The sequence below is a fragment of the Myotis yumanensis genome, unplaced genomic scaffold (assembly GCF_028538775.1).
Source record: "Myotis yumanensis isolate MYYU_CA2020_CCGP unplaced genomic scaffold, mMyoYum1.0.hap1 SCAF_20, whole genome shotgun sequence".
NCBI classification, from domain to species: Eukaryota; Metazoa; Chordata; class Mammalia; order Chiroptera; family Vespertilionidae; genus Myotis; species Myotis yumanensis.
The window spans coordinates 10,748,898-10,772,628 of record NW_027223771.1 but is presented as its reverse complement, the minus strand read 5'-3'; the positions used below and the strand labels follow the sequence as shown (position 1 = coordinate 10,772,628).

The 23,731-nt window shown below is 59.0% G+C and overlaps 1 protein-coding gene across 1 annotated transcript; it reads right to left on the bottom strand.

The window, feature by feature from the left end:
• Positions 1 to 1,876: 1,876 nt before the first annotated feature.
• On the bottom strand, positions 1,877 to 20,264 carry FAH (fumarylacetoacetate hydrolase). Its single transcript, XM_070400481.1, has 14 exons — positions 20,102 to 20,264; positions 16,965 to 17,075; positions 15,679 to 15,800; positions 14,305 to 14,354; positions 13,138 to 13,228; positions 12,108 to 12,205; positions 11,953 to 12,005; positions 8,763 to 8,862; positions 7,553 to 7,683; positions 6,059 to 6,134; positions 5,421 to 5,467; positions 4,634 to 4,735; positions 3,200 to 3,317; positions 1,877 to 2,103 (listed from the first exon to the last, which is right to left on the bottom strand). Exons 1-14 carry the CDS (start codon positions 20,180 to 20,182, stop codon positions 2,024 to 2,026), a joined length of 1,260 nt encoding a protein of 419 aa, XP_070256582.1. The 5' UTR covers positions 20,183 to 20,264; the 3' UTR covers positions 1,877 to 2,023.
• Between the last annotated feature and the right edge of the window lie 3,467 nt (positions 20,265 to 23,731).

Here is a 23,731-nt window from a genome sequence, read left to right as displayed (position 1 = left end):
GGAACCCCTGGAGGTAGAGAAAGCCCCCCTTGGCCTCGCCTGCTCCCACCGGCGCGTCAGGGTGACATGCTCGGGGTGCCCCAGGGGTTCCAGCCGGGGGCAAGTTTGGGGAACGCGGTGACTATGGGGCGGTCACCTCCCTGGGCTCCAGCGAGACGCCCAGCGTGACACCACCGTGGCCTCCTTTCCGGGGGCCCTTCTGCTCATCAGATGCAAACCGGCCCGAGCACTGGCCCTGGGGGGCCCCCAGCGAAGACGTCCCCCCGGAACCCAAGCCCCTCCAGGGGGCCATTGTGAACGGGGGTGGAGGGGACCCCCCCCCCGAAAAGCCCCATAGGAGGCACGGGGACTGCTTCCCGGCTGCATTTTTAAAAACTGACAACAGAGAGGGGTCTATTTTTCCCGTTGGCGGTGAAGTGTGCGTTTCAGAAATGTGGGGGGAAATACAGAATCCTAGAACCCCGCCTCCCAGAAGCCGCTACTTTGAAAGCGTCGCCCAGCCTGCGTGACACACGGTTTTCACGTAGATGGCACCGCGTGCAGGGCGTGGCGTTCATGTTCCAGCGTGAGGACGTCCCCGTCCGTCGCCCGCAGTCCCTGGTGGTGGCGAGGTCGGCGTTCGATAATCCTCTCCTTTGGTCGGACACTGAAATCTGCTGCTGATTTTCTCTCCCACGGAATTGTTGCAGCCGATCACAGCTTTCTATAAAATATGCTTTTATGGATTTCAGAGAGGAAGGGAGAGGGAGAGGGAGAAACAGCAATGATGAGAGAGAACCGCGGATCGGCTGCCTCCTGCACGCCCCCCACTGGGGATGCAGCCCGCAACCCGGGCCTGTGCCCTGAGCGGGAATCGAACCTGTGACCACCTGGTTCCTAGGTCAACGCTCAGCCCCTGGGCCACGCCGGCCGGGCAGAGGTTGAATGATGTTGCTGGTTTTGCCTCCCACGAAACTGTCTCAGCCCTCACGCCTTCAAGGTGCACCGTCACCGACAGGAATGACGGACGGATGCGGAGACCTGGGTTCATACGTCAGCCTCTCCCCAGGGCTGTGTGCCCATGAGCAAGTCCCTCCACCTCTCCGTACCTCCGTTCCCTCCTTTTATTTATTTTTTAAAAATATATTTTATTGACTTTTTACAGAGAGGAAGGGAGAGGGACAGAGAGTTAGAAACATGGATGAGAGAGAAACATCGATCAGCTGCCTTCTGCACGCCCCCCACTGGGGATGTGCCACAACTAAGGTCCATGCCCTTGACCGGAATCGAACCCGGGACCCTTCAGTCCGCAGGCCGACGCTCTATCCACTGAGCCAAACCGGTCAGGGCCCATTCCCTCATTTTATTTATTTATTTTTATTTTTGGTGAATCCTCCCCCGAGGATATTTTCCCCATTGATTGATTAGAGAGAGTGGAAGGGACAGGGAGAGACGGAGAGAAACATGGATGTAAGAGAGACATCTCGATGGGTTGCCTCCTGCACGCGCCCCGACCAGGGCCGGAGAACCTGCGACCGGGGCATGCGCCCATGACCGGAATCGAACCCGGGACCCTTCAGCCCGCAGACTGATGCTCTCTAGCCATTGAGCCACACTGGCCGGGGCTGCATGTTCTTCTTGGATTGGGAGAGCCGTGCCTCCCTGTCCCCTGAAGCCGTGTCAGAATTCCAGGTGCTGGCTCAATGCCCAAGGGGTCCCGGTCCCAACGCCAGGCCGAGGGACCCGCAAGCCCGTGTGTCCCCTGGTGCGAGTTCATCCCCCCCCCCCACCCCACGCGCCATCTCACTGATAAAAACAGACGAATGAACGAATGAATGGCTCCCTGGGGAGCGGTTCACGCCTCGACCCTCCGACTTAAGACACTCACACTGCACCGCACAGGGCACCATGGCTTTTATTCATTTGTTCCTGAAGGCGGGAGGGGCCCACAGCCACAGAGGGGCCCCTGGTCCCGGGGGGATGGGGGGGAGCGGGGGGGCAGGTGTGGGTCCAGCCAGGTGTGTCCAGGACGCCGGAGAGGACCTCACGCCGGAGGGAGGGCGGGCAGCACCTTCCCCGTGCAATGGCCGAAGCCCACGCGGTAGCCGTCCCCCTGGCAGTGTCCTGGAACAGAGGGGACAGGGGTCAGCGGCGGCCGCTGGGGTCACAGGACCCGAGGCTGGGCCGCCGCAGTGACAGCCGTCACAGAGCTGGGGGGCGGGCGCCAATGGGTGGACAGCCCGTCCCAGCCGCAGGGGCCCTCGAGGTGGGACTCCGGGCCCCAACCCCCCTCACGGACCCTCAGAAACACCCTGAGGGGCTGCACAGCTTCCCGCGTGGGTTTGGGTTTAGCCTGAAGCGAGAGGCCCGACCGGCCCCGTGACCTTGGGTCCCCCCCTAAGACTCAGTTTCCCCATCTGTGAAATGGGTGAATGAGCAAGCACAGCCGTCAGGGAGGACTGTCGCCAGGATGAGATGGACACACAGAAAACTGAGCTCGGCCCCCTCACCTGGGAACAGGAGGAGCGGTCCCTGTCTCTCAGGCACATGAGGATCCGACGAAATGCCCCGCGTAGCCCCCCCCCCCCCGCCCAGCACACGCTCGCCCACAGAGTAGATGCCCCACAGGTGTTAGTGCCATTCATTGAACCCCCCCTCACCCCCCAAGGATATTTTGAGGGGAAGGCAGAGAGGAGGGTCCGGCACGTCTAGACAAGAGTTAGAGGAGAGAAGGCAGCCAGGCGCTGAGAGGGCAGAAAGGAAGGGAACATCTGAGCTGGGCGTTGACGGGTGCGTAGGAGTTCGCCGGGAAAGGCATGCCAGACGGAGGGAACAGCATGTGCAAAGGCACAGACTGCGTTTGCTTCCTGAATGCAGACGGCGATGACATCCTCTCACTCCGGCCCCCCTACTCAGTCCCGGTGGGCAAAGCTGGCCCTCACCGCCCCTCCCCCGCCTCGCAGACACCCGGACCCGGGTCTCTGCTCCAAGTCCAGACGGACGGTGACCTGACATTGCTTTTTCGCTCTGCGCAGGGAGCCGGGGACGGGGCAGGGCATCCGGGGCCTTTGTGGTTGGGGAGGGCGCGATGGAGGACCCCTGGGACCCCAGGCTGGGATGAGGGACAGAGCGAGCAGACACCGGGGATGCTGGAGGGGGCCGAGCCAGCCAGACGGCCGCCTGGCCGACGGACAGCGCACGCAGGCCGGGGCACCCTCACCTGTGATGGTGACTTCGTCCCCGTCCTGCAGGAACCGCCGGGTCTGCCCGTTGCCCAGCTCGATTGGCTGCGTGCCGCGCCAGGACAGCTCCAGCATGGAGCCGAAGCTTTCTGGCTCCTGCGGACAGAAAAGGGAGAGGGTGTCACAGGGCCCCTCGGGCGTGGCTCCGTGGCTGAGCGTCGACCTGCGAACCAGGAGGTCAGAGTTCGATTCCAGTCGGGGCACAGGCCCAGGTTGGGGGCACATCCCCAGTATGGGGCGTGCAGGAGGCAGCCGGTCCATGATTCTCTCTCATCATGGATGTTTCTCTCTCTCTCTTCCTCTCTGAAATCAATAAAAATATATTTCTAAGAAAAGAAAGAAGAAAAACAAAGAAAGAGTCACAGGGACCCACCTCTGGGTGAGCCTGTCGGCTCTGGCACAGACAAGGCTTGGGAGCCCGGGCGGGGGCGGGGGACCCGGGGCCCCCCAAGACCCTGCCTTGGATGAACCACACGGGAACGCCCTAGGGCAGTGGTCGGCAAACCGCGGCTCACGAGCCACATGCGTGCGGCTCTTTGGCCCCTTGAGTGTGGCTCTTCCACAAAATACCGACTTCTGCGCATGGGCCACGAAGTTTCCATTGCACTGTCCACATGGTATTTTGTGGAAGAGCCACACTCAAGGGGCCAAAGAGCCGCATGTGGCTCGCGAGCTGCAGTTTGCCGACCACGGCCCTAGGGCAAAGCCAGGCCCCACCCCCAAAGGGAACAAGAGGCTGTAGTCAGGACCTGGCAGGAAGGGACTGGCACATGCCCCCCCAGGCACCATCTCTGGGGTTCTGAGACCCTACGCTGGGCTGACAGTGGCCACGGGGATGGGGGTGGGGTGGGGAGACCACAGCAGCCGGGCCACCCCACCCTGGGAGCGCGCAGTGTGGGACGGTGACACCACACTCAGGCTGCTCGCCCCCCCCCCAGACAGACACAGCCTCTCGCTCCCACGCCCATCTCTTTCCTTTGGAATTTGACATTACGAATATTTTTTATTATTATTTTTTAATTTTGGAGAGGAAGGGAGAGGGAGCGAGAGAGAGGAACATCCGTGATGAGAGAGCATCACGGATGGGCTGCCTCCTGCACGCCCCACACTGGGGATGGAGCCCGCAACCCGGGCATGTGTCCTGACCGGGAATCGAACCGGGACCTCCTGGTTCCTAGGTCTACGCTCAGCCACTGAGCCAAGCCTGTGGAGCCCTTTCGCCCTGAGTTTGGAAAGGAAGCCCCTCCCCCACCCAGACGTGGAGGAAGCCGAGTAGGACAGAGGTGTCCACAGGCCCGCCTGGGGGTGAGCCTGGGGGTGAGCCTGGGGGTGAGCCGGGGGGGGCCCTGGGGCTGCGTGGGGAGCAGGGAGGGGGGCGTGGGGGGCTGGATCTGCGTGAGGTGGGTACTCACCGGCCCGCTGATGGTTCCGGAAGCCAGCAGGTCCCCGGGCCGCAGGTTGCAGCCGTTGACGGAGTGGTGAGTGAGCTGCTGCAGCATCGTCCAGTACATGTACTGTGGGGGGGGGGGGGGGAGGGCAGGGGTGGGGACGGGCCCTCACACGGCCGGGCCTGCACAGCGGGCCCCCCCCCCCCGGCTTCCTCCGGGCCCCCCAGCTTCCCCCCTGGCCCCAGCCTCCCCTCTGCCCCCCTCGCTAGTTCCCCCCAGCCCTCCCCCTTGCCCCCAGCTCCCCCACCCCCCACACTCTCCCAGGTTACTCTGGGCCAGTGGTTCTCAACGTTCTGGCCCTTTAAATACAGTTCTGCCTGCTGTGACCCAACCATACAATTATTTCATTGCTACTTCATCACTGTCATGTGGCCCCTGTGATGAATCGTCATGTAAATATCTGATCTGCAGGATGGTCTCAGGCGACCCCTGCGAAAGGGTCGTTCGACCGCCAAAGGGGGCGCGACCCACAGGCTGAGAACCGCTGCCCTGGCCGGACAGAAGCCGGGACTAGACCCTCCCAAAACAAGTGAGGTTTTCCAGGAAAATCCCTGGCCGCCCTCGGAAGGGCCTCCTGACCCAGGGCCCCTCTGGGAAGGAGCCGGCCACGGGGCCCACGGGCGACACGCCAGCATCTCCCCACACGGACGCTGCTCCCCGGTTCCCGCCAGAGGGAACGGCTCCCCTGGTCCCTCCCGTCTGTCCGTCCGTCCGTCTGTCCGTCCGCGGCTGGCCCAGCGCCCACGCTTACCTTAAAATTGGACTTGCAGATGGGAACTCCCTGGCTCATTCCCTCTCCTGTGGGAGAGACGGGAACACGGACAGAGGGACTCACTTCTGTCCACTCAGAAGGAATAAAACCAAAAACCCCAGTGAAAACCACCGTGTAGGGTGGACTCTGTGGCCTGAGCTGCCCATCGCCCAGCGTCATGGCTGCCCAACGAGTCCCAGGAACCGTCAGCGCGGCCCCGGCCGGGAGCTCAGTTGGTACGAGTCTCGTTCTGATCCGCCAAGGATGCGGGTTCGATCCCGAGCCAGGGCACACACAGGGATCAACCAGTGCCCGGCCGGTGGGGCTCAAGGGCTGAGCGTCGACTACGAACCAGGAGGTCGGGGTTCGATTCCCGCTCAGGGCACAGGCCCGGGTGGCGGGCTCCATCCCCAGTGTGGGGCGTGCAGGAGGCGGCCGGTCCATGATTCTCTCTCATCCTTGATGTTTCTCTCTCTCTCTCCCTTCCTCTCTGAAATCAATTAAAATATATTTTCAAAAAGAAAAAAAAAAGACGTGTCTCTAAGCAGGAGATCCCCCCCCTTCCCCCCCCACTCCCCACCACCCGCTAGCTCAGAAGCCCTGAGCCCCTGGCCACACCCTCCAACCCTGGACGGTACCTCTCAGGGCGACAGTGAGTTTGATGTCGAACGTGTAGGGCTGGTCGTGGCAGAGATACGGCAGCGGCTTGGGGTCCTGCGAGGGCAGAGCACAGCAGAGGGTCACTGGTGGGGAGAAGGGGCGGGGGGGGGGGAGGGAGCTCAGCGGAGGACACGGGTAGAGGGACAGCTCTCCAGGGACCCAGCGCCAGGTCTCTGGTCCGTGAGAGGCGAGGGTGGTCCCATGAGCCAGACTCCAGGGAACGGGAGGCCGAGGGAGGGGCAGGTCAGAGGTGCAGGGGCCAAAGCGGGGGCGCCCCAGACAGGCAGGGAGGGGCCGGGTTGGCGTGGCTCAGTGGTTGAGTTTCGTTGACCTATGAACCAGGTCACGGTTTGATTCCGGTCAGGGCACATGCAAGAGGCAGCCAATCCATGATTCTCATCATGGATGTTTCTCTCTCTCTCTCTCTCTCCCTTCCTCTCTGAAATCAATTAAGAATATATTTAGCTCGGCTGTGGTGGCTCAGTGGCTTGAGCGTTGTCCCATGGACCAAGAAGTCCTGGGTTTGATTCCCAGTGTGGGGCGTGCAGGAGGCAGCCCATCAACGATTCTCTCTCATCCTTGATGTTTCTCTCTCTCTCCCCCTCTCCCTTCCTCTCTGAAATCAATAAAAATATTTTGTAAAAAAGAACAGAAAAATAAAAGAGCCCTAGCTGGTGTGGCTCAGTGGATGGAGCGTCGGCCTGCAGACGGAAGGGTCCCAGGTTCGATTCCCGCTCAGGGCACAGGCCCAGGTTGTGGGCTCCATCCCCAGTGGGGGGCGTGCAGGAGGCGGCTGATCCATAATTCTCTCTCATCATGGATGTCTCTCTCTCTCTCCCTTCCTCTCTGAAGTCAATAAAAAATATATATATTTTAAAAATAATAAAAATAAAGGAAAAACGTTGAGTAATCAACAGTTCGGAAGTGGCCGGAGTCCTGCCGGTTGAGCCCAGGAGGTGTCTGGGTGCAGGGGCGCAGTGGGGGGTGGGGGGTGGGGGGCTCGAGCAGGTGAGATGCCGGGGCAGGTGTGGAGGGCGGAGTCACGTGGCCACAGCCCAGGACGGGAGACGCAGGGACACCGGGCCAGGGCACCGGCCGGAGGGTCACAGGGCGCTGGGGGGGCCGCGCGGGGATGGGGAGGGGCAGCGGCCGCACTGGGACCGGCCTAGGAGCAGGGTGAGGGAGGCCTGGAGGTCAGCCCCCCGACCAGCTCCAAATGCATTCTACCCCCGGCCCCCAGGGGGCGCCATCGCACTGACAATCTCGGCCGCCTGGTGCCTTGTGCAACGCGGTGGCCCTGGCAGGGACCTCTTGTCCTGCCAAGTGCCAGGTCCCCTGGCCTCGGGGGAGGGTTCCGAAGGTTACAAAACACTGTGTTTTCCCCCCAAAAAACCGTGCGGGGAGGGTGGGCGGGCACGCCGGGGGCAGCCTAGGGGCCGGGGTGCGGGGCTCCCTGCGGGCGCGGCGCTCACCTGCTCCGGGTTGGGCACCACGAAGGGCATGAGGGCCTCCATGGGCACCACCCACGGGGAGATGGTGGTCCCGAAACTCTTCCCCAGGAACGGCCCCAGCGGCACGTACTCCCATCTCTGAATGTCTCGGGCTGCGGGAGGAGGGTGGCAGGGCTGACCCAGGCGGCCCCGGATCGGACCTGGGCCCCAGGCTCCCTCCTCCCCTGACCCCGGGGCAGAGGTGCCCAGCACAGCCGCCCCCCACGAGGCCCCGCCCAGGCTGCCCGGACCAAGGGCTGTCGCCCTCCGATGCCCAGGACAGAGGTCCTTTGGGGGGGGGTCGCTGTGCCAGGATGACCCGGCAGGCGGGATGGTCCCCGTGAAGGGGCTGGACGCCCCCAGGTACCGTCTCCCTCCCGCAGGCGCCCGGGGGGTGGGGTGGGGGCGGAGGCAGGTTCGGAAGCTGGGCCGCTGAGTTTGACGGAAACCGTAGCTCAGCAACTAACGGAGGCCTCTCGGTGCCTCAGTGCCTCGTCTGTAAAATGGGGATGAAAACATCGCCAGGAGGCCCGGCCGGCGTGGCTCTGTGGTTGAGTGGTCATCTATGAACCAGGAGGTCAGGGTTCGATTCCCGGTCAGGGCACAGGCCCGGGTTGCGGGCTCGATCCCCAGTGGGGGGCGTGCAGGAGGCAGCCGATCCGTGATTCTCTCTCATCATTGATGTTTCTGTCTCTCTCTCTCTCCCTTCCTCTCTCTGAAATCAATAAAAATATGTATAAAAAATATCACCAGGCCCTACCCAGTTTGGCTCAGTGGATAGAGCAATGGCCCGAGGACTGAAGGGTCCCGGGTTCAATTCCCATCAAGGGCACATGCACGGGTTGTGGCTCGATCCCCAGTGTGGGGCGTGCAGGAGGCAGCCGATCCAGGATTCTCTCTCATCATGGATGTCTCTCTCTCTCGCTCTCTCTGAAATAAAAAAAAATATATATATATAAAAAATATCGCCAGGAGGCATTCGGACGCCACACACAGTGCTCAGACCGTTAGCTGTGCCGCCAGCCGTGCCCCGTCCCGCGGAGGGAACGCCGGGGCTGAGAGCGGAGAAGTCTGTGTGGGACCCACGCGACACCCCGGGCTTCCCGGAGCCAGCACCGGACCCAGGGAACCAGCGGGTTTCTGGGAAAACACCCCGGACACCCCGTCCCCGCCTGGAGCAGCCCCCACTCACCGCTCCAGTCATTCATGAGGACCATCCCGAAAATGTGCTCGTGGGCCTTGGAGATGGGGATCGGCTCCCCCAGGCGGTTCCCGGGGCCTACGAAGAAAGCCTGCCGCGGGGGGCGGGTGAGGGTCTGGGCTCACCGGGCGCCCCGGGTTGTGCACCTGGAGGGCAAAGTCAGGCCTGTCCGAGGCCCCGATGCACAGTGTTTCTGACAGGGCGGGCGTAGGATATCGGGGGACAGCTAGAACCCTAAGACAGCGATCACGCTCTGGTAACCGCGATGGTGCTGTTCTGAGTAGAGGAGGCGCCTTCTGGCCCGGCTGGCGGCTGCATCCGGACCTGGGAGCTCACCTGGACGGGCAGCCCATCCTCCCACCCGGGACCTGCCTGTTACCATGGAAACATGACAACCTGGTTGCAGAAACCAGGGCCCCCAGCCCTTTGCACACCCACAGGCCTTTGCAGACCCCCAGCCCTTTGCACACCCACAGGCCTTTGCAGACCCCCAACCCTTTGCAAACCCACAGGCCTTTGCAGACCCCCAGCCCAAATTGCCTGTGAACTGCCCATTTGACACCCTTTGCCTCCTTCCCATGTCATCTCTGTCCTTCTCCCCAGTATAAGCAGCCGCCTGTGGTGGGGGCAGAGCAGATGTTTGTGGGTGACCTGCCGCTCCCCATGCCTCCGGCTGGATTGGCATCAGCGCTCATAGACGATGCCAGCCTGTCTCGGCCGCATCGGCTCAGGGAGGGACAGGCGGCCCGGCCCCTCGGTTGTCCGGTTCTATTTCTAAGTCCTGTGCTGCTCCTGGGGGGACCCATGGCCGCCTTGGGGAGCCGGGGCACTCCAGCCCATGACCCTTCTGACCAGCCCTGAACGCCAAGCACAGCAGCTGCCTGGCTCCTGCCTTGCCGCCCCCCACAGCTCGCACAGCCCAACGGCACGTGAGGCTGGTGGCAACTGAGGAGATCAGCCCTGGCAGGTGTGGCTCAGTGGATAGAGCGTCGGCCTGTGGACTGAAGGGTCTGGGGTTCGATTCCAGTCAAAGGCACATATCTGGGTTGCAGACTCGATCCCCGGCCCTAGTCAGGGCATGTGCCGGAGGCAACCAATCGATGTGTGTCTCTCACATCGAAGTTTCTCTCTCTCTCTGTCCCTCCCCACCGCCCTTCCACTCTCTCTAAAAGTCAGTGGAGCCCGGCCGGCGTGGCTCAGTGGTTGAGCATCAACCTACGAACCAGGAGGTCATGGTTTGATTCCCAGTCAGGGCACAGGCCCGGGTTGTGGGCTCGATCCCCAGTGGGGGGCGTGCAGGAGGCAGCCGGTCCGTGATTCTCTCTCATCATGGATGTTTCTATCTCTCTTTCCCTCTCCCTTCCTCTCTGAAATCAATATGTATATATATATATATATATATTTTAAATCAATGGAAAAAATATACTCAGGTGAGGATTCACAAAAAAATAAAGGGAAAATAATTATTCGTGTAAAATCAAAAGGTTCCCTCCAAAACGCAGCCAAGAACCTGGCGGGGTGTACCCTCCCCACCCCAAGCCCGTCACCCACCGCCTTGGGGAGAAAAACACCCCCAGCACAATGGCCAGGGACCAGCAGAACAGCCACACGTCATGGGGGCAAACTGGGGCGATGACTGTCAACAGCACAGAGTCAGCGGTGACATTTGCAAAAACAAAACCGGAGTCGTATTTGCTGAGTGATGAGTGTTTACACACGGCAAACATCTCCTCCAGGTCAGACAACAGACCCAGGGCCCCGGCAGAGAGCGGATGGCACCGCAGCCAAGACCAGGGGCCCGGCCCTCCCCTCCCCGGCTCTGCCCCTGGCGGGGCCCACGCAGGCGAAGCCCCTGCCCAGAGCAGCGTCCTCCGAGCCCCCGGAGAGAAGGCCGCCCCAACCTGGGCTCGGTGGGTCTGGGCTGGGAGACCTGCTCTGGGGTCCACGGGGCGCCGTGGCTACGGCAGCAGGAGGCAGCGGGCCGGCTGAGAGGGCCTCGCTGGGCCTGGGGGCCCCCCGGGCGGTGCCCACACATTTCCTTCTCTGGACAGAGTCGAAATAGACCAGCAGGCAGGACTGGACAGACCGGGAGCTCCTGCTGCCTCCAGCCAACCTTGATTTCCGCAGCCACAGCCCTGGGGCCGGGGGGGGGGGCGGGGGGGGCGGGCGGGGAGGGGAGCCCACACCCCTTCCCTCCACCTGCCGTGAGTGGACACCCAGAGCTTCCCCAGGCCTCGCCTAAACCATGGGCGTTGCTATGAGAAGTCCCTCCATGCCCTGGCCGGTGTGGCTCAGTGGATGGAGCGGCGGCCTATGGACCAAAGGTCCGGGGCGTGGACCATGGCTGCCCGGGCCCTGGTCGGGGCGTGTGCAGGAGGCAACCCATCGATGTGTTTCTCTCACATCGATGTTTCTCTCTGTCTCTCCCTCTCTCTTCCACTCTCCCTAAGAATCAATGGAAAGATATCCTCAGTCGGGTGAGGATTAACAACAACAAAAAAATTATTTAAAAAAATAAAAATTAGCCCTGGCTGGTGTTGCTCACTGGATAGAGCGTCGGCCTGCGGACTGAAGGGTCCCGGGTTCGATTCAAGTCAAGGGCACAGGCCCGGGGTTGCGGGCTTGATCCCCAGTGTGGGGCGTGCAGGAGGCAGCCCATCCATGATTCTCTCTCATCAATGATGTTTCTCTCTCTCTCCCTCTCCCTTTCTCTCTGAAATCAATAAAAAATATATTTAAAAAGAAAATAAACAAATAAAAATTAATAAAAAAGTCCGTCCATGATCCAGTTTGCACCCCCTGTCTGGGCCAGGCTCCGCCATCTGACATCCAGCCTTCGCACTTTTTTGTCTGTCTTGTTACTCCGCACCCAGGGATATTTTCTCCATTGATTTAGGGAGAGTGGGACGGAGGAAGGGAGGGAGGGGAGAGAGAGAGAGAGGAACATCGATGCGAGAAAGACACATCGACTGGTTGCCTCCTGCGTGTGCCCCGACTGGAGCTGGGGATCAAACCAGCAACCCAGGTACGTGCGTGCCCTTGACCTGGCATTGACCCCAAAACCCTTTGGTGCTGGGGCCGACGCTCTGACCACTGAGCCACACCGGCCGGCCTGCCATCCCGGTTACGGAGAGCCCGTGCCGACACCTTACTGAGACCCCGAGACCCCGCGGACGCTTACCATTTCCAACTCGATGTCCAAGAGTTTGCTGGGGCCGTACACGGGAGGCTTCGCTGCAAGGACATTGGGGAGAAGGGGCTGCCGTGAGGGCCAGGCCCGGGGACACGGGTGGGGACGCAGGGCGAGCGGGCGGGGCCTGGCCGCGGGGCACTCACAGTCATCCGGTCTCATCTGGCCCATGGGCCTGCGGATCGGCGTGCCCGACACCACGACGGAGGAGGCACGGCCGTGGTAGCCCACGGGTAAGTGCAGCCTGGCGGAGGAAGGCAAAGGGTGCCCGCGTCAGTGCGGTCGCGTGTGGCCGAAGACACGTCAACATTCTTTTTTTAAAAAGATCTATTTTTACTAGAGGCCCAGTGCACAAAATTTGTGCACAGGGGGAGGGGGGGGTCCCCTCAGCCCAGCCTGCACCCTCTCCAATCCGGGATCCCTGGCTCCTAACTGCTCGCCTGCCTGCCTGCCTGATCGCCCCTAACTGCCACCCCTGACGGCCTGATCGCCCCTAACCGCCTCTGTCTGCCTGACTGCCCCTGACCCCTCTGCCAGCCTGGTTGTTCCCCCATGCAAGCCTGGTCGCCCCCAACTGCCCCCCCCAACCAGCCTGGTCGCCCCCAACTGTCCCCCTTGCCATCCTGGCTGCTCCCAACTGCCACCCCTGACGGCCTGATCGCCCCTAACCGCCTCTGCCTGCCTGCCCCTAACTGCCCCTCCTGCAAGCCTGGTTGCCCCCAACTGCCGCCCCCCTGCCGGCCTGCCCGCCCCACGCAGCCTGCTGTTCGGTCGTTACTGTTACTGTGATGGTGTCCAGGACAATTAGCAGATTCCTCTATTATTAGTATAGACTGCTTTCAGGGAGGAAGGGAGAGGGAGAGAGAGAAACATTGATGATGAGAGTCACTGACTGCCAGCCTCCTGCACGGCCCCTGGTGGGGATCGGGTGAGGATGGACAAAAATAAGAGATGAAGGGACTGCTCCCTGCTCCCACAGCAGGTCCCGGGCGGAGCTGAGAAGACCAGACGCTGAGACCGTTGTTTCCAGAAGGGGTGACACGTGATCATCATCACGGCCGGTTTTTCCTTCGACTGGTTTTCGGAACCCCAGAGGGACGCGGCCGCTCCCGGGACTGCGTGCCGCTGGGAGGGGAAGGACAGACTCAGAACCCGTCAGACTGGCCTGGGACGTACCAGTTGGGCATCAGGGCGTTGTCCTTGCCCCGGAACATGATCCCGACGTTCTCAGCGTGCTGCCGCGAGGAGTAGAAGTCCGTGTAGTCACCTGCGGAGGGAAGTCGCGGGAGAGGGAGAGTCCATCGGGGACCCGGACGCCTCCGGACAGAGTAGGGACATGACAAGGGTGGGCTGACAGGAACCAGGAGAGCCAGCTTCCTGGGCACCCCGTTCCGAGGGGCGGCAGGCGGGGGCACCCACTCACAGCATTTGCACCGAAGCTCAGCACAAGATGGACACAAATGAGCCTAAAAAATGGTTTCAGCCCGGCCGGCGTGGCTCAGCGGTTGAGCGTCGGCCTAGGAACCAGGAGGTCAGGGTTCGATTCCCGGTCAGGGCACACGCCCGGGTTTCGGGCTCCATCCCCAGAGTGGGGGCGTGCAGGAGGCAGCTGATAAATGATTTTCTCTTGTCATTGATTTTTTCTCTCTTCCTTTTCTGAAATAAAAAATCTATCAAAAAAATAAATAAATACCCCGGCCAGCGTGGTCAGTGGTGGAGCGTCGACTTATGAACTAGAAGGTCAGGTTCGATTCCCAGTCAAGGGTACGTACATGCCTGGGTTGCAGGCTCGAACTTCAGCGGGGGGCGTGCAGGAGGCAGCCGATCCATGATTCTCTCTCATCATTGATGTTTCTCTCTCTCTCTCCCTTCCTCAATTAGATCAATAAAAATAGATTTTTAAAAAATGCAATCAAGCCCTAGCCGGTTTGGCTCAGTGGATAGAGCGTCAGCCTGCGGACTGAAAGGTCCCGGGTTCGATTCCGGTCAAGGGCATGTACCTTGGTTGCGGGCACATCCCCAGTAGGGAGTGTGCAGGAGGCAGCTGATCGATGTTTCTCTCTCATCGATGTTTCTAACTCTCTATCCCTTCCTCTCTGTAAAAAATCAATAAATATATTTTTTTTAAATGCAATCAATAAAAATATATTTAAACAATTAAAAAAAATAAAACATTATGTCAGAACTCCTCACTGAGAAACAAACAATACACAAGAGCTGGAGCCTTCGAATTGGCCCGAGTCGGTGATGGGGAGGCGGGGGGGTCCCAGCCCCAGAGCCCCTCCCACCAGAAGCAGGGACCAGCCACACCGGCCCAGGAGGCCGCCCCGAGCAGGGACTCACCGATGACAGCTGGGAGGTGCATGGTGGCCAGAGCCTGGGGGATCAACGCACTGAAACAGAGCCAGGGGTTTCAGGGTCAAGGGCGTGGTGAGGCGAGGCGCCCGCTCAGGGTGGCCACCCGCAGGCTCAGCCCAGCCCCTCCCAGAATCCTGTGTGCGCTGCCCGGTGACTGTCTCCAGGCCGGGCTGGACCGGGGAGGGGTCCACCCACTAAAGCTGAGATGCCTCCTCTCCGGCTCCAGGTCCCATTCTAGGAATCGAGTTAAATCCCTCGACTCTGGGAACCAGACAGGGACACGGAGGGCCCAGCCGGCGTGGCTCAGTGGTTGAGCGTCCACCTAGGAACCAGGAGGTCAGGGTTCGATTCCCGGTCGGGGCACAGGTCCGGGTTGCGGGCTCGATCCCCAGTGTGGGGCGTGCAGGAGGCAGCTGATCTATGATTCTCTCTCCTCATGGATGTATCTTTTTTTTTTGGTTTGTTTCTTTTTTCTATTTATTTATTTATTTTTAACTTTTTTTTTCATTCTTTCCATCATTGATATTTCTATCTCTCTTTCCTTCTCCCATCCTCTCTCTGAAATCAATAAAAATATATTTTTTAAAAACCCTGCCCTAATCGGTTTGGCTCAGTGGATAGAGCGTCGGCCTGCAAGCTCCAGGGTCCCGGGTTCGATTCCGGTCAAGGGCATGTACCTTGGTAGCGGGCACATCCCCAGTGGGGGGTGTGCAGGAGGCAGCTGATCGATGTTTCTCTCTCATTGATGTTTCTAACTCTCTATCTCTCTCCCTTCCTCTCTGTAAAAAATCAATAAAATATATTTAAAAAACAAACAAACAAACAAACTTAGCCGTAGCCAGTTTGGCTCAGTGGTTGAGCATTGACCTATGAACCAGGAGGTCAGGGTTCAAACAGCCTGAGCCTGCTTGCCACAGTGGATAGAGCGTCAGTCTGTGGACAAAGGTCCTGGGTTCGATGCTGGTCAAGGGAACATGCCCGGGTGGTGGGCTCGATCCCCAGTGTGGGGCGTGTAGGAGACAGCTGATCCATGATTCTCTCTCATCATGGATGTTTCTATCTCTCCCTCTTCCTTCCTCTCTGAAATCAACAAAAATATATTAAAATAACAAGAACACACAAATGTATTTAAAAAAACACAAACTTTTAAAAAAAAAAGGACTGGCCGATGCTGATGCGGCAGGAAGAGGGCCAGTGGCACAGGGGGAATTCAGTGCCCCCCGGAGCCCTGCCACAGACGTGCAGCCTGGGCAGGGGCTCCCCGAGGCCACGGCAGCCCCTGCGGTGACTGCGAATGGTCCCAGCTGTCACATCACCATCACCCTCCCCTCCCCGCCCCCCGACACCCTCGCTCCTCACCGCTTGCGCAGCTCCGCGTCGTCTCGGAGCCTGGCCTGGCTGGCGGACAGCAGGTTCTGCAGGAAAGCTCGCGCCTCCTTCCAGGCGGCCTGGCCCAGCGCCATGAAGTTGTTGAGAGTTGGCTGAACCGGGGAAGAGAGGGAGCGAGAGAGAAACATCCATGATGGGAGTCAGTGATTGGCAGCCTCCTGCACGCCCCCGAGTGGGGATCGAGTGAGGATGAACCAAATACGCCACCAAGAATAGAGAGGAAGGGACTGCTCCCTGATCCCACAGCAGGTCCAGGGCGGAGCTGAGAGGACCAGACACCGTGGGATGGGAGAGAAGGTCACGTGTGGGACAGTGCTGGGCGGAGCCCCTCCTGCCCACAGGGAGGCCGGCCTGCCCTCCAGGGCCCTGTCACTCCTCTCCTGGGCACGGCAACGTCCAGGACGCTCGCTCTCAGCTCTGTCGCCTGTGCATCAAGGTGGGGAGAGGGGTCAGCTCCCCTGATGGGGCTCAGCCCCTCACGGACTGACACACACAACGAGCAGAGCCAGGAGCCGCTGTCGGGGACGCTGCTGGTGCCGCTCGGCCTGGCCCTCGGTGGGAGGTGGCTGTGTGGCTCCACCGGACACTCCAGTCTGCGGGTTATCATAGTCTCTGCCAGGGGTGGGCAAACTTTTGGACTCGAGGGCCACAATGGGTTCTTAAACTGGACCGGAGGCCGGAACAAAAGCATGGATGGAGTGTTTGTGTGAACTAATATAAATTCAAAGTAAACATCATTACATAAAAGGGTACGGTCTTTTTTTTTTTTTTTTTTTAGTTTTATTCATTTCAAACGGGCCGGATCCGGCCCGCGGGCCGTAGTTTGCCCACGGCTGGTCTATGCACACCCTTTCACGTAAGTTAAGAAAAGGTTTCTAGCCCGGCCGGCGTGGCTCAGTGGTTGAGCGTCGACCTATGAACCCGGAGGTCACAGTTCAATCCCCGGTCAGGGCACATGCCGGGTTGCAGGCTCGATCCCCAGTGGGGGGCGTGTAGGAGGCAGCCCATCGATAATTCCCTCTCATCATCGATGTTTCTCTCTCTCTCTCTCCTTCTCCTTTCCTCTCTGAACTCAATAAAAAAAATATATATATTTTAAAAAGCACTAGACCTTCAGGGGAGTGAAGGCACATCCCACAGGTGTGTACCCTGCAGGCGGCCAACACAGAGGTCACTGGGCCCAGCTGTCCCCCCCGCCCCGGGTTGTAGGTCCGGCTCTGCAGGGCCACTGGGATCGAGGACACGCCATGTCCTACCTGAACAAAGACATCCTGGTGTTTGGAGAGGATGGGCCCGGTGAAGAGGTGCTTAATGATGCTCAGGTCCAGGATCTGGTCGCCGATGGCCACGCCGATCCTGGATCTCGGCTGGGAGGAAGGCGGCACGGTCAGCGCAGGGAAAAGCCTCAGCCGAGCGGGGCTCAGCGGCCCAGAGCGTCTGTCTGCTTAGGAACCCCAGGTCCCCCTGCAGAGGGACAAAGGGACTGGGTCCTTAGCACTGAACCCCGGCTTTCCGTGCCCCCCAAGGGGCTGAAATGGCTGCAGTGACAGCTTTCGATGAGGCCCAAAGGCCCTGGAATCTTCTGGAAGGCCAGAGGCCAAGCCCCCACCCCAGCACTCTTCAGAGGGTGATGGGAAGGGGCGATCTCCCCCAGATGTCCCTGCAGATTCCCACAGGAAACGGGGAGGGGGAGGCCGGGGGGGAGCCTCGGGCCAGTGGCTGGATTGGTGGGAGCATCATCCTGTACAGCAAGCGTGTCAAACTCAGAGGCGAACGCGGGCCAAACAAACAAGGTTTGCGTGGACGTGGCCGCGAAAAAACAAAAGCTTCCGTTTTCATAGAAACGCAGGCTTGTTTCGATGGAGACGTGCTGAGTGCAAAGGGCTGAGATAAACGAGTCATCGTTCACATAAAGTAATAGAACCTTTTAATAAAAATCATTATTTTTTCTTGGACATGAACTCACCGGACCCTGAGTCACTGCACAAATGAATAAGCGTCACGCAGATAAACCCATTTCTCTCGTTCTCCGAAAGCTAGGTATTTCCTGTTGCCACACCAAGCAGGTCAGTCCCAGACCAAGGACGTGGCCATCGGCTGCTGGAACCTTCGCTGCCGGTATCAGTGGGGAGAGACCGTGCGCCTGCGCATGAGGCGCGTAAAGGAAGTGAATGCAACTCGATGACAGTCATCCGTCATTAGCGAACGTTGTAGCTCGTTACTCATAATTATGTACAACAGGATATTGTAAAAATTAAGTGATGACATTTTTATTAAAAAATTTCTTGCAGCTGAAACCGGTTTGGCTCAGTGGATGGAGCGTCGGCCTGCGGACTGAAAGGTCCCAGGTTCGATTCCAGTCAAGGGCATGTACCTGGGTTGTGGGCACATCCCCAGTGGGAGATGTGCAGGAGGCAGCTGGTCAATGTTTCTCTCTCATCGATGTTTCTAACTCTCTATCTCTCTCCCTTCCTCTCTGTAAAAAATCAATAAAAATATATTAAAAAAATAAATAAAAAAAAAAAAATAAAATAAAATAAAATAAAAAATTTCTTGCATACCATTATATTGGCTGGGCCGCAAAAATACTCATTGTGGGCCGCGTGTGGCCCGCGGGCCGCGAGTTTGACATGCTTGCTCTACACCAAAAGGTTGTGGGTTCAATGCATGGGCGTCAACCAATCCGTGTCTTTTCTCTCACATCTATGTCTCTCTCTTTCTCCCTCTTACTTCCTCTCCAAAATCAATTAAAAGCAGCTCTGGCCAGTGTCGCTCATTGGATAGAGCGTCGGCCTGCGGACCAAAGGATCCCGGGTTCAATTCTGGTCAAGGGCACAGACCTCGGTGGCAGACTCCTCCCCGGCCCGGGCCCTGGTCAGGGCGCGAGCAGGAGGCAACCCATCGATGTGTCTCTCTCACATTGATGTTTCTCTCTGTCTCTCCCTCTCTCTCCAAAAATCAGTGGAAAACTATCCTCAGGGGAGGATTAACAAAACACACACACACACAAAAAAACAAAACCACAAAATCAATAAAAGCAGATCCTCGGGTGAATATTAATAAAAATAAAAACAAACAGCCCGGCCGGCGTGGCTCAGTGGCTGAGCATTGACCTATGAACCGGGAGGTCAGGGTTCGATTCCAGTCAAGGGCACAGGCCTGGGTTGCTGGCTCGATCCCCAGTAGGGGGCGTGCAGGAGGCAGCCGGTCCATGATCCTCTCTCATCATGGATATTTCTCTCTCTCCCTTCCTCTCTGAAAAATCAATAAAAATATATTTAAAAAAAAACACAGCAGAGGGGGAGCGATCTGCAGGCCACTAGCCGCCCTGCCAGGGGTGTTGATTCCAGAAAAAGCCCTTCCCAGCACCCCACCTGCCTCTGGCCACAGCGTCCCCCCCTCATCTCTGGGTGCTCCCCGAAACAGTGAGGACAGGACCCCCGGGACAAATACCAGGGCTTCCCAGCTGCCGGGGGTGCTCACGGGGTTAGGGTTTAAGCTGTCCCCACCCCCTCATTGTCTCTGGGTCCCCTGTGTCCCTGCAACCTCTGCCCAGGCCTGGCAGGTGCGCGGCCACAGGCCAGCTGTCCCGGACGGACAGATGGACGGAGGCACTGGCTGCAGGGTGGCCCTGGGGGCGCCCTGCCTTGGGGCCAAAGGTCACCCTGGGGGCAGGGGCCCAGGCGGCACCCTGGGGTGCAGGCCGGGTCCGGGGTTCTGCGGTTTCACCTTGAAAGCTGGGAGCAGGCGTGTAAGCAACATGACCACCAACACCCCCAAACGAATGGGGTTCCCCTCCCCGCCCCCCAACCCCCCGCCTGGGGCCGTTTGCCCATGAGCCCGTCTTCAGGGCTCACGTCCACCCAAGTCAGGCCACACGGCGGCTTCCAACCGGCGTGCGTGTCGCAAGAATGTCCAACCGGCATGTCGCAAGGTTGGAAGGTCGCAGGGCCCGGCCGCGCGAAGGGAAAGTGGGGTTCCTGGCCCCCAAGGGCGTCGGAGGGACCCCCGGACCCGCGGCCTCGAAGCCCCGGACGACACGGGGCGCCCGCGCTCCGGGGACCCGGGGTCCCGCGGGCCTGGGAGCGCGATCGCCGAGAAGAGGGGGGCGCCCCCGATGCCCGCGGGGCGCCGGGGACACGCTGCCTCGGCGGGCGACCTCCGTTTGCATGTCGTTCCCACGCAAACCTGCAGCGGCACCGGGAACCCGCGGGCGCGCACGACCCGCTCCTCGGGTGTAGAGTGGGCCGGCCCCCCGCGCCCCCCGGGGCTCCCCGGGGCTCCTCGGGGCTCCTCGGGGCGTGCAGACGGCGCGGGGAGGCCCGAGCGGAAGGGGAGGGTCCCGGGTGAGGGGCCCAAGGTGAGGGGTCGCCCGCCCGCGCCCCCGGCTCACGTTGGCTGCGGTGGAGAAGACGCCGTAGGGCAGGTTGTGGATGGGGAAGTCCGAGTCCTCGGCCACCGGCACGAACGACATGCTGACCAGACCCGAGCCGCGAGCGGGACTCCGGACTCGGCGCAGCGGTCCGTCCGGCCCGAGCGCTCCTGCGGTCCCGCCCCCCCGACGTGACGGACAGCCCGCCGCTGACCACGCCCCCATAAGGCCACGCCCCTCGGCAGCCCCGTCCCCGCTAACCACGCCCCTCGCCAGCCCTGTCCCCGCTAACCACGCCTCCATTCAGCCCCGCCCCCAAGGCCACGCCTCTTGCAGCTCCGTCCCCGCGGACCACGCCTCCCGGAAGCCCCGCCCTATTTGCCCCCGATACTCCCGCCCCCTCTGACCACGACTCCGGAAGCCCCGCCCCATGGACCGCGCCTCCCGGAAAAGCCCCGCCCTCTGACCACGCCTCCTCCAAAAAGCCCCGCCCCATGGACCCAGCCATTCTCCCGCGGGCTATTGACTTGTTCAGTCTGCACAGGCCTGACGCTCCCCTTAAAGGCAGCAAGGTTTCATTCTGTGAGCAGCTTGGTCAACACCCAGCAAAACACGGGGTACAGAGGGGCGCTCCCTGAATGCTTCAGGGATTGATTCAAAACTATTGACGAAAGCAACCGACCCCCTAGCTGATGCGGCCCACACTATGCGGGTGTGTGGGTGGGGGGAGGGGTGTGGCCATAAGATGACTGAAGGGGAAGGAAGATTTCATCGTTTTAAAATAGACTTGCCAACCCTCTAATTACATGTAAGTGTCTGAAAAGGCCAAAACTGTGTTTGAAAACAAAAACCATTGGAAGTCACTTGCAAATACACTCTACTTCCTTTTCTCCTTTTCGGGGTGGGGGTATGTTGAACGTGCCCGTTACAATGATAAAGAAAAACAAAAAACAAAAACACAGCCCTACCGGTTTGGCTCTGTGGATACAGCGTCGGCCTGCGGACTCAAGGGTCACGGGTTCGATTTCGGGCAAGGGCATGTACCTGGGTTGCAGGCACATCCCCAGTGGGGGGTGTGCAGGAGGCAGCTGATCGATGTTTCTAACTCTATCCCTCTCCCTTCCCCTCTAAAAAATCAATATATTAAAAACAAACAAAACAAAAACAAACAAAAAAGATTGCCTATCATCCCACAAACCTCCATTCTTCACATTTTCCTGTTATGTGCTCATTCTGTGTTTTTTTAAAAATATATATTTTTATTGATTTGAGAGAGGAAGGGAGAGAGATAGAAACATCAATGATGAGAATCATGGATCAGCTGCCTCCTGCACGTCCCCTACTGGGGATCGAGCCCGCAACCTGGGCATGTGCCCTTGACCGGCATCGAACCCGGGACCTTTGTCCACAGACTGACTCCCTATCCACTGCGGCAAACGGGCTCGGCTGTTCGTTCCCTCTGCATGCACAGCATTTTCCCATCTTTGTGAACTTCACGAAGGGCAATTGTTCGGTCTGGCTCTACATTTTTCTCCTGAACACTTTTCCCTGGGCCAAAGGGGCTTCATTCCCGTCATTCTCACCGGCTGAAGAGGCTGCCACGCTGTGAGTGGTGATAGTAATAGAGCAGTGGATGTAGATCTGTGTTGTGACTTACTGTTGGCGGGGATCTGCAACGTAGTTTTTTAAAAATATATTTTACTGATTTTTTTTTACAGAGAGGAAGGGAGAGGGATAGAGAGTTAGAAACATCGATGAGAGAGAAACATCCATCAGCTGCCTCCTGCACACTCCCCACTGGGGATGTGCCCGCAACCCAGGTACACGCCCTTGACCGGAATCGAACCTGGGACCTTTCAGTCCACAGGCTGACGCTCTATCCACTGAGCCACACCGGTTAGGGCTGCAACGTAATTTTGAATGTAAGCCGTGAGTGGGCATCCCTTGGTTTCTCTGTCTTTTTTTTTATAATATATTTTTATTGATTTCAGAGAGGGAGGGAGAGGGAGAGAAACATCAATGATGAGAATCATGGATTGGCTGCCTCCTGCACACTCCTTACTGGGGATCAGCCCGCAACCCAGTCACATATGCCCTGACCAGGAATCGAACCTGGGACCCTTCAGACCACAGGCCGACGCTCTATCCACTTAGCCACACCGGCCAGGGCCCAGCCCTTGCTTTCTGACTTTGAAAGGGAATGAGTTGCCTCTTTTTACAAGGTGCCTGCTTTCTGTGTGGCTGGTTTTACACGGAAACTATCAGTATAAGGGATTTCCTTTCTAGTGCTCATTTATCACGCGTTTTTAAAACTCACAAATGATTGCTAAATTCTATCAAATACTTGCTCTGAATCTGTTGAGACAGTTCTAATGGATTCTCTCCTGTTTTCATCTGTTCATGTGATAAATTTACATTTACAGATTCTCATGCTCGGCCACCATGACACACTAAGATAGAACGAGACATGTCGTAAGTGGACACATGGAAACCTAGAGCTTTGCATGGTGACGATACTGCTGCTTTACATCATATTTCATGGTTTAAAAAGGATGGTGCCTGGTGAGGCTTGGACACCACAGGGCAATGGGCCTTTTGAGGGTCCTTCTCACTCCACAATCCTCCAGCTGCTCGGTCTGAATTTACACGCTCCGTTTTTCTTTTCGATTTTTTTCCCCTAGTTATTTCTCTTTATAGACTCTGGTTGTAGGAACAGGGTGCCTGCGGGCCGCGGGGGCCACCACGCGGGCAGGGCTGGGCTATTCACAGGCCCCCCGAGAGGGCTGTACCATGGCGCCTCCCGCCAGCGCTCAGCCAGGGTGGGCTTGGCAGGGGCTGTACACACACATTCGGGGGCTGGGCCTCAATACTGTCAAGGGTGGGGGCTGTACACATGGCCGGGGGGTCCTGCCCACCCCTAGTGGTCTGTGACTGGACACAGCCCACCCACTGCTGGGCCGACGGCACGTCCTGGGCACAGAAGTTGTAAACACGACGAGTCGCCTTCCCATCGAAGGCGGCCTTCTCGTCCGCCGTCTTGGGGGCGCCACGGGTGGGAGTGCCCGACACCATGGCCTCCACCTCTGCCAGGCTGACGACCCCTTTGCATTCTGTATCCATGCGGTGTAGTTTCCCTCCGTTCTTCTCATCCTACCAGAACAGTTCTCCTGGGCCAGTGATGGCGAACCTTTTGAGCTCGGCGTGTCAGCATTTTGAAAAACCCTAACTTCACTCTGGTGCCGTGTCACATATAGACATTTTTGGATATTTGCAACTATAGTAAAACAAAGACTTATATTTTTGATATTTATTTTATATAGTTAAAAGCCACTTAACAAAGAAAAATCAACCCAAAAAATGAGTTCGCCATCACTGTCCTATGCTGACTCAGTGTGACCGAGAGCCGAGCGGGGAGGCAGACGAGAGCTAGCAAGTCTGACAGCTCAGCGACAGACGTCCTCGGCTTGAAAGACACGCTGACATCTTCACCGCACAGGCGTGTGCGACGCTGCAGAACGAAGATCACTCACGGGCAGGTGTGAGCTGAGCAGGAGGGCCCGGGCAGGGTGAGTGTGAGGCCGGGGAACACGGCAGGCCGGGGAGTGTGACAACCGCCAGGAGAGGGACAGAAAAGGCAAGCACGCGGGCTGG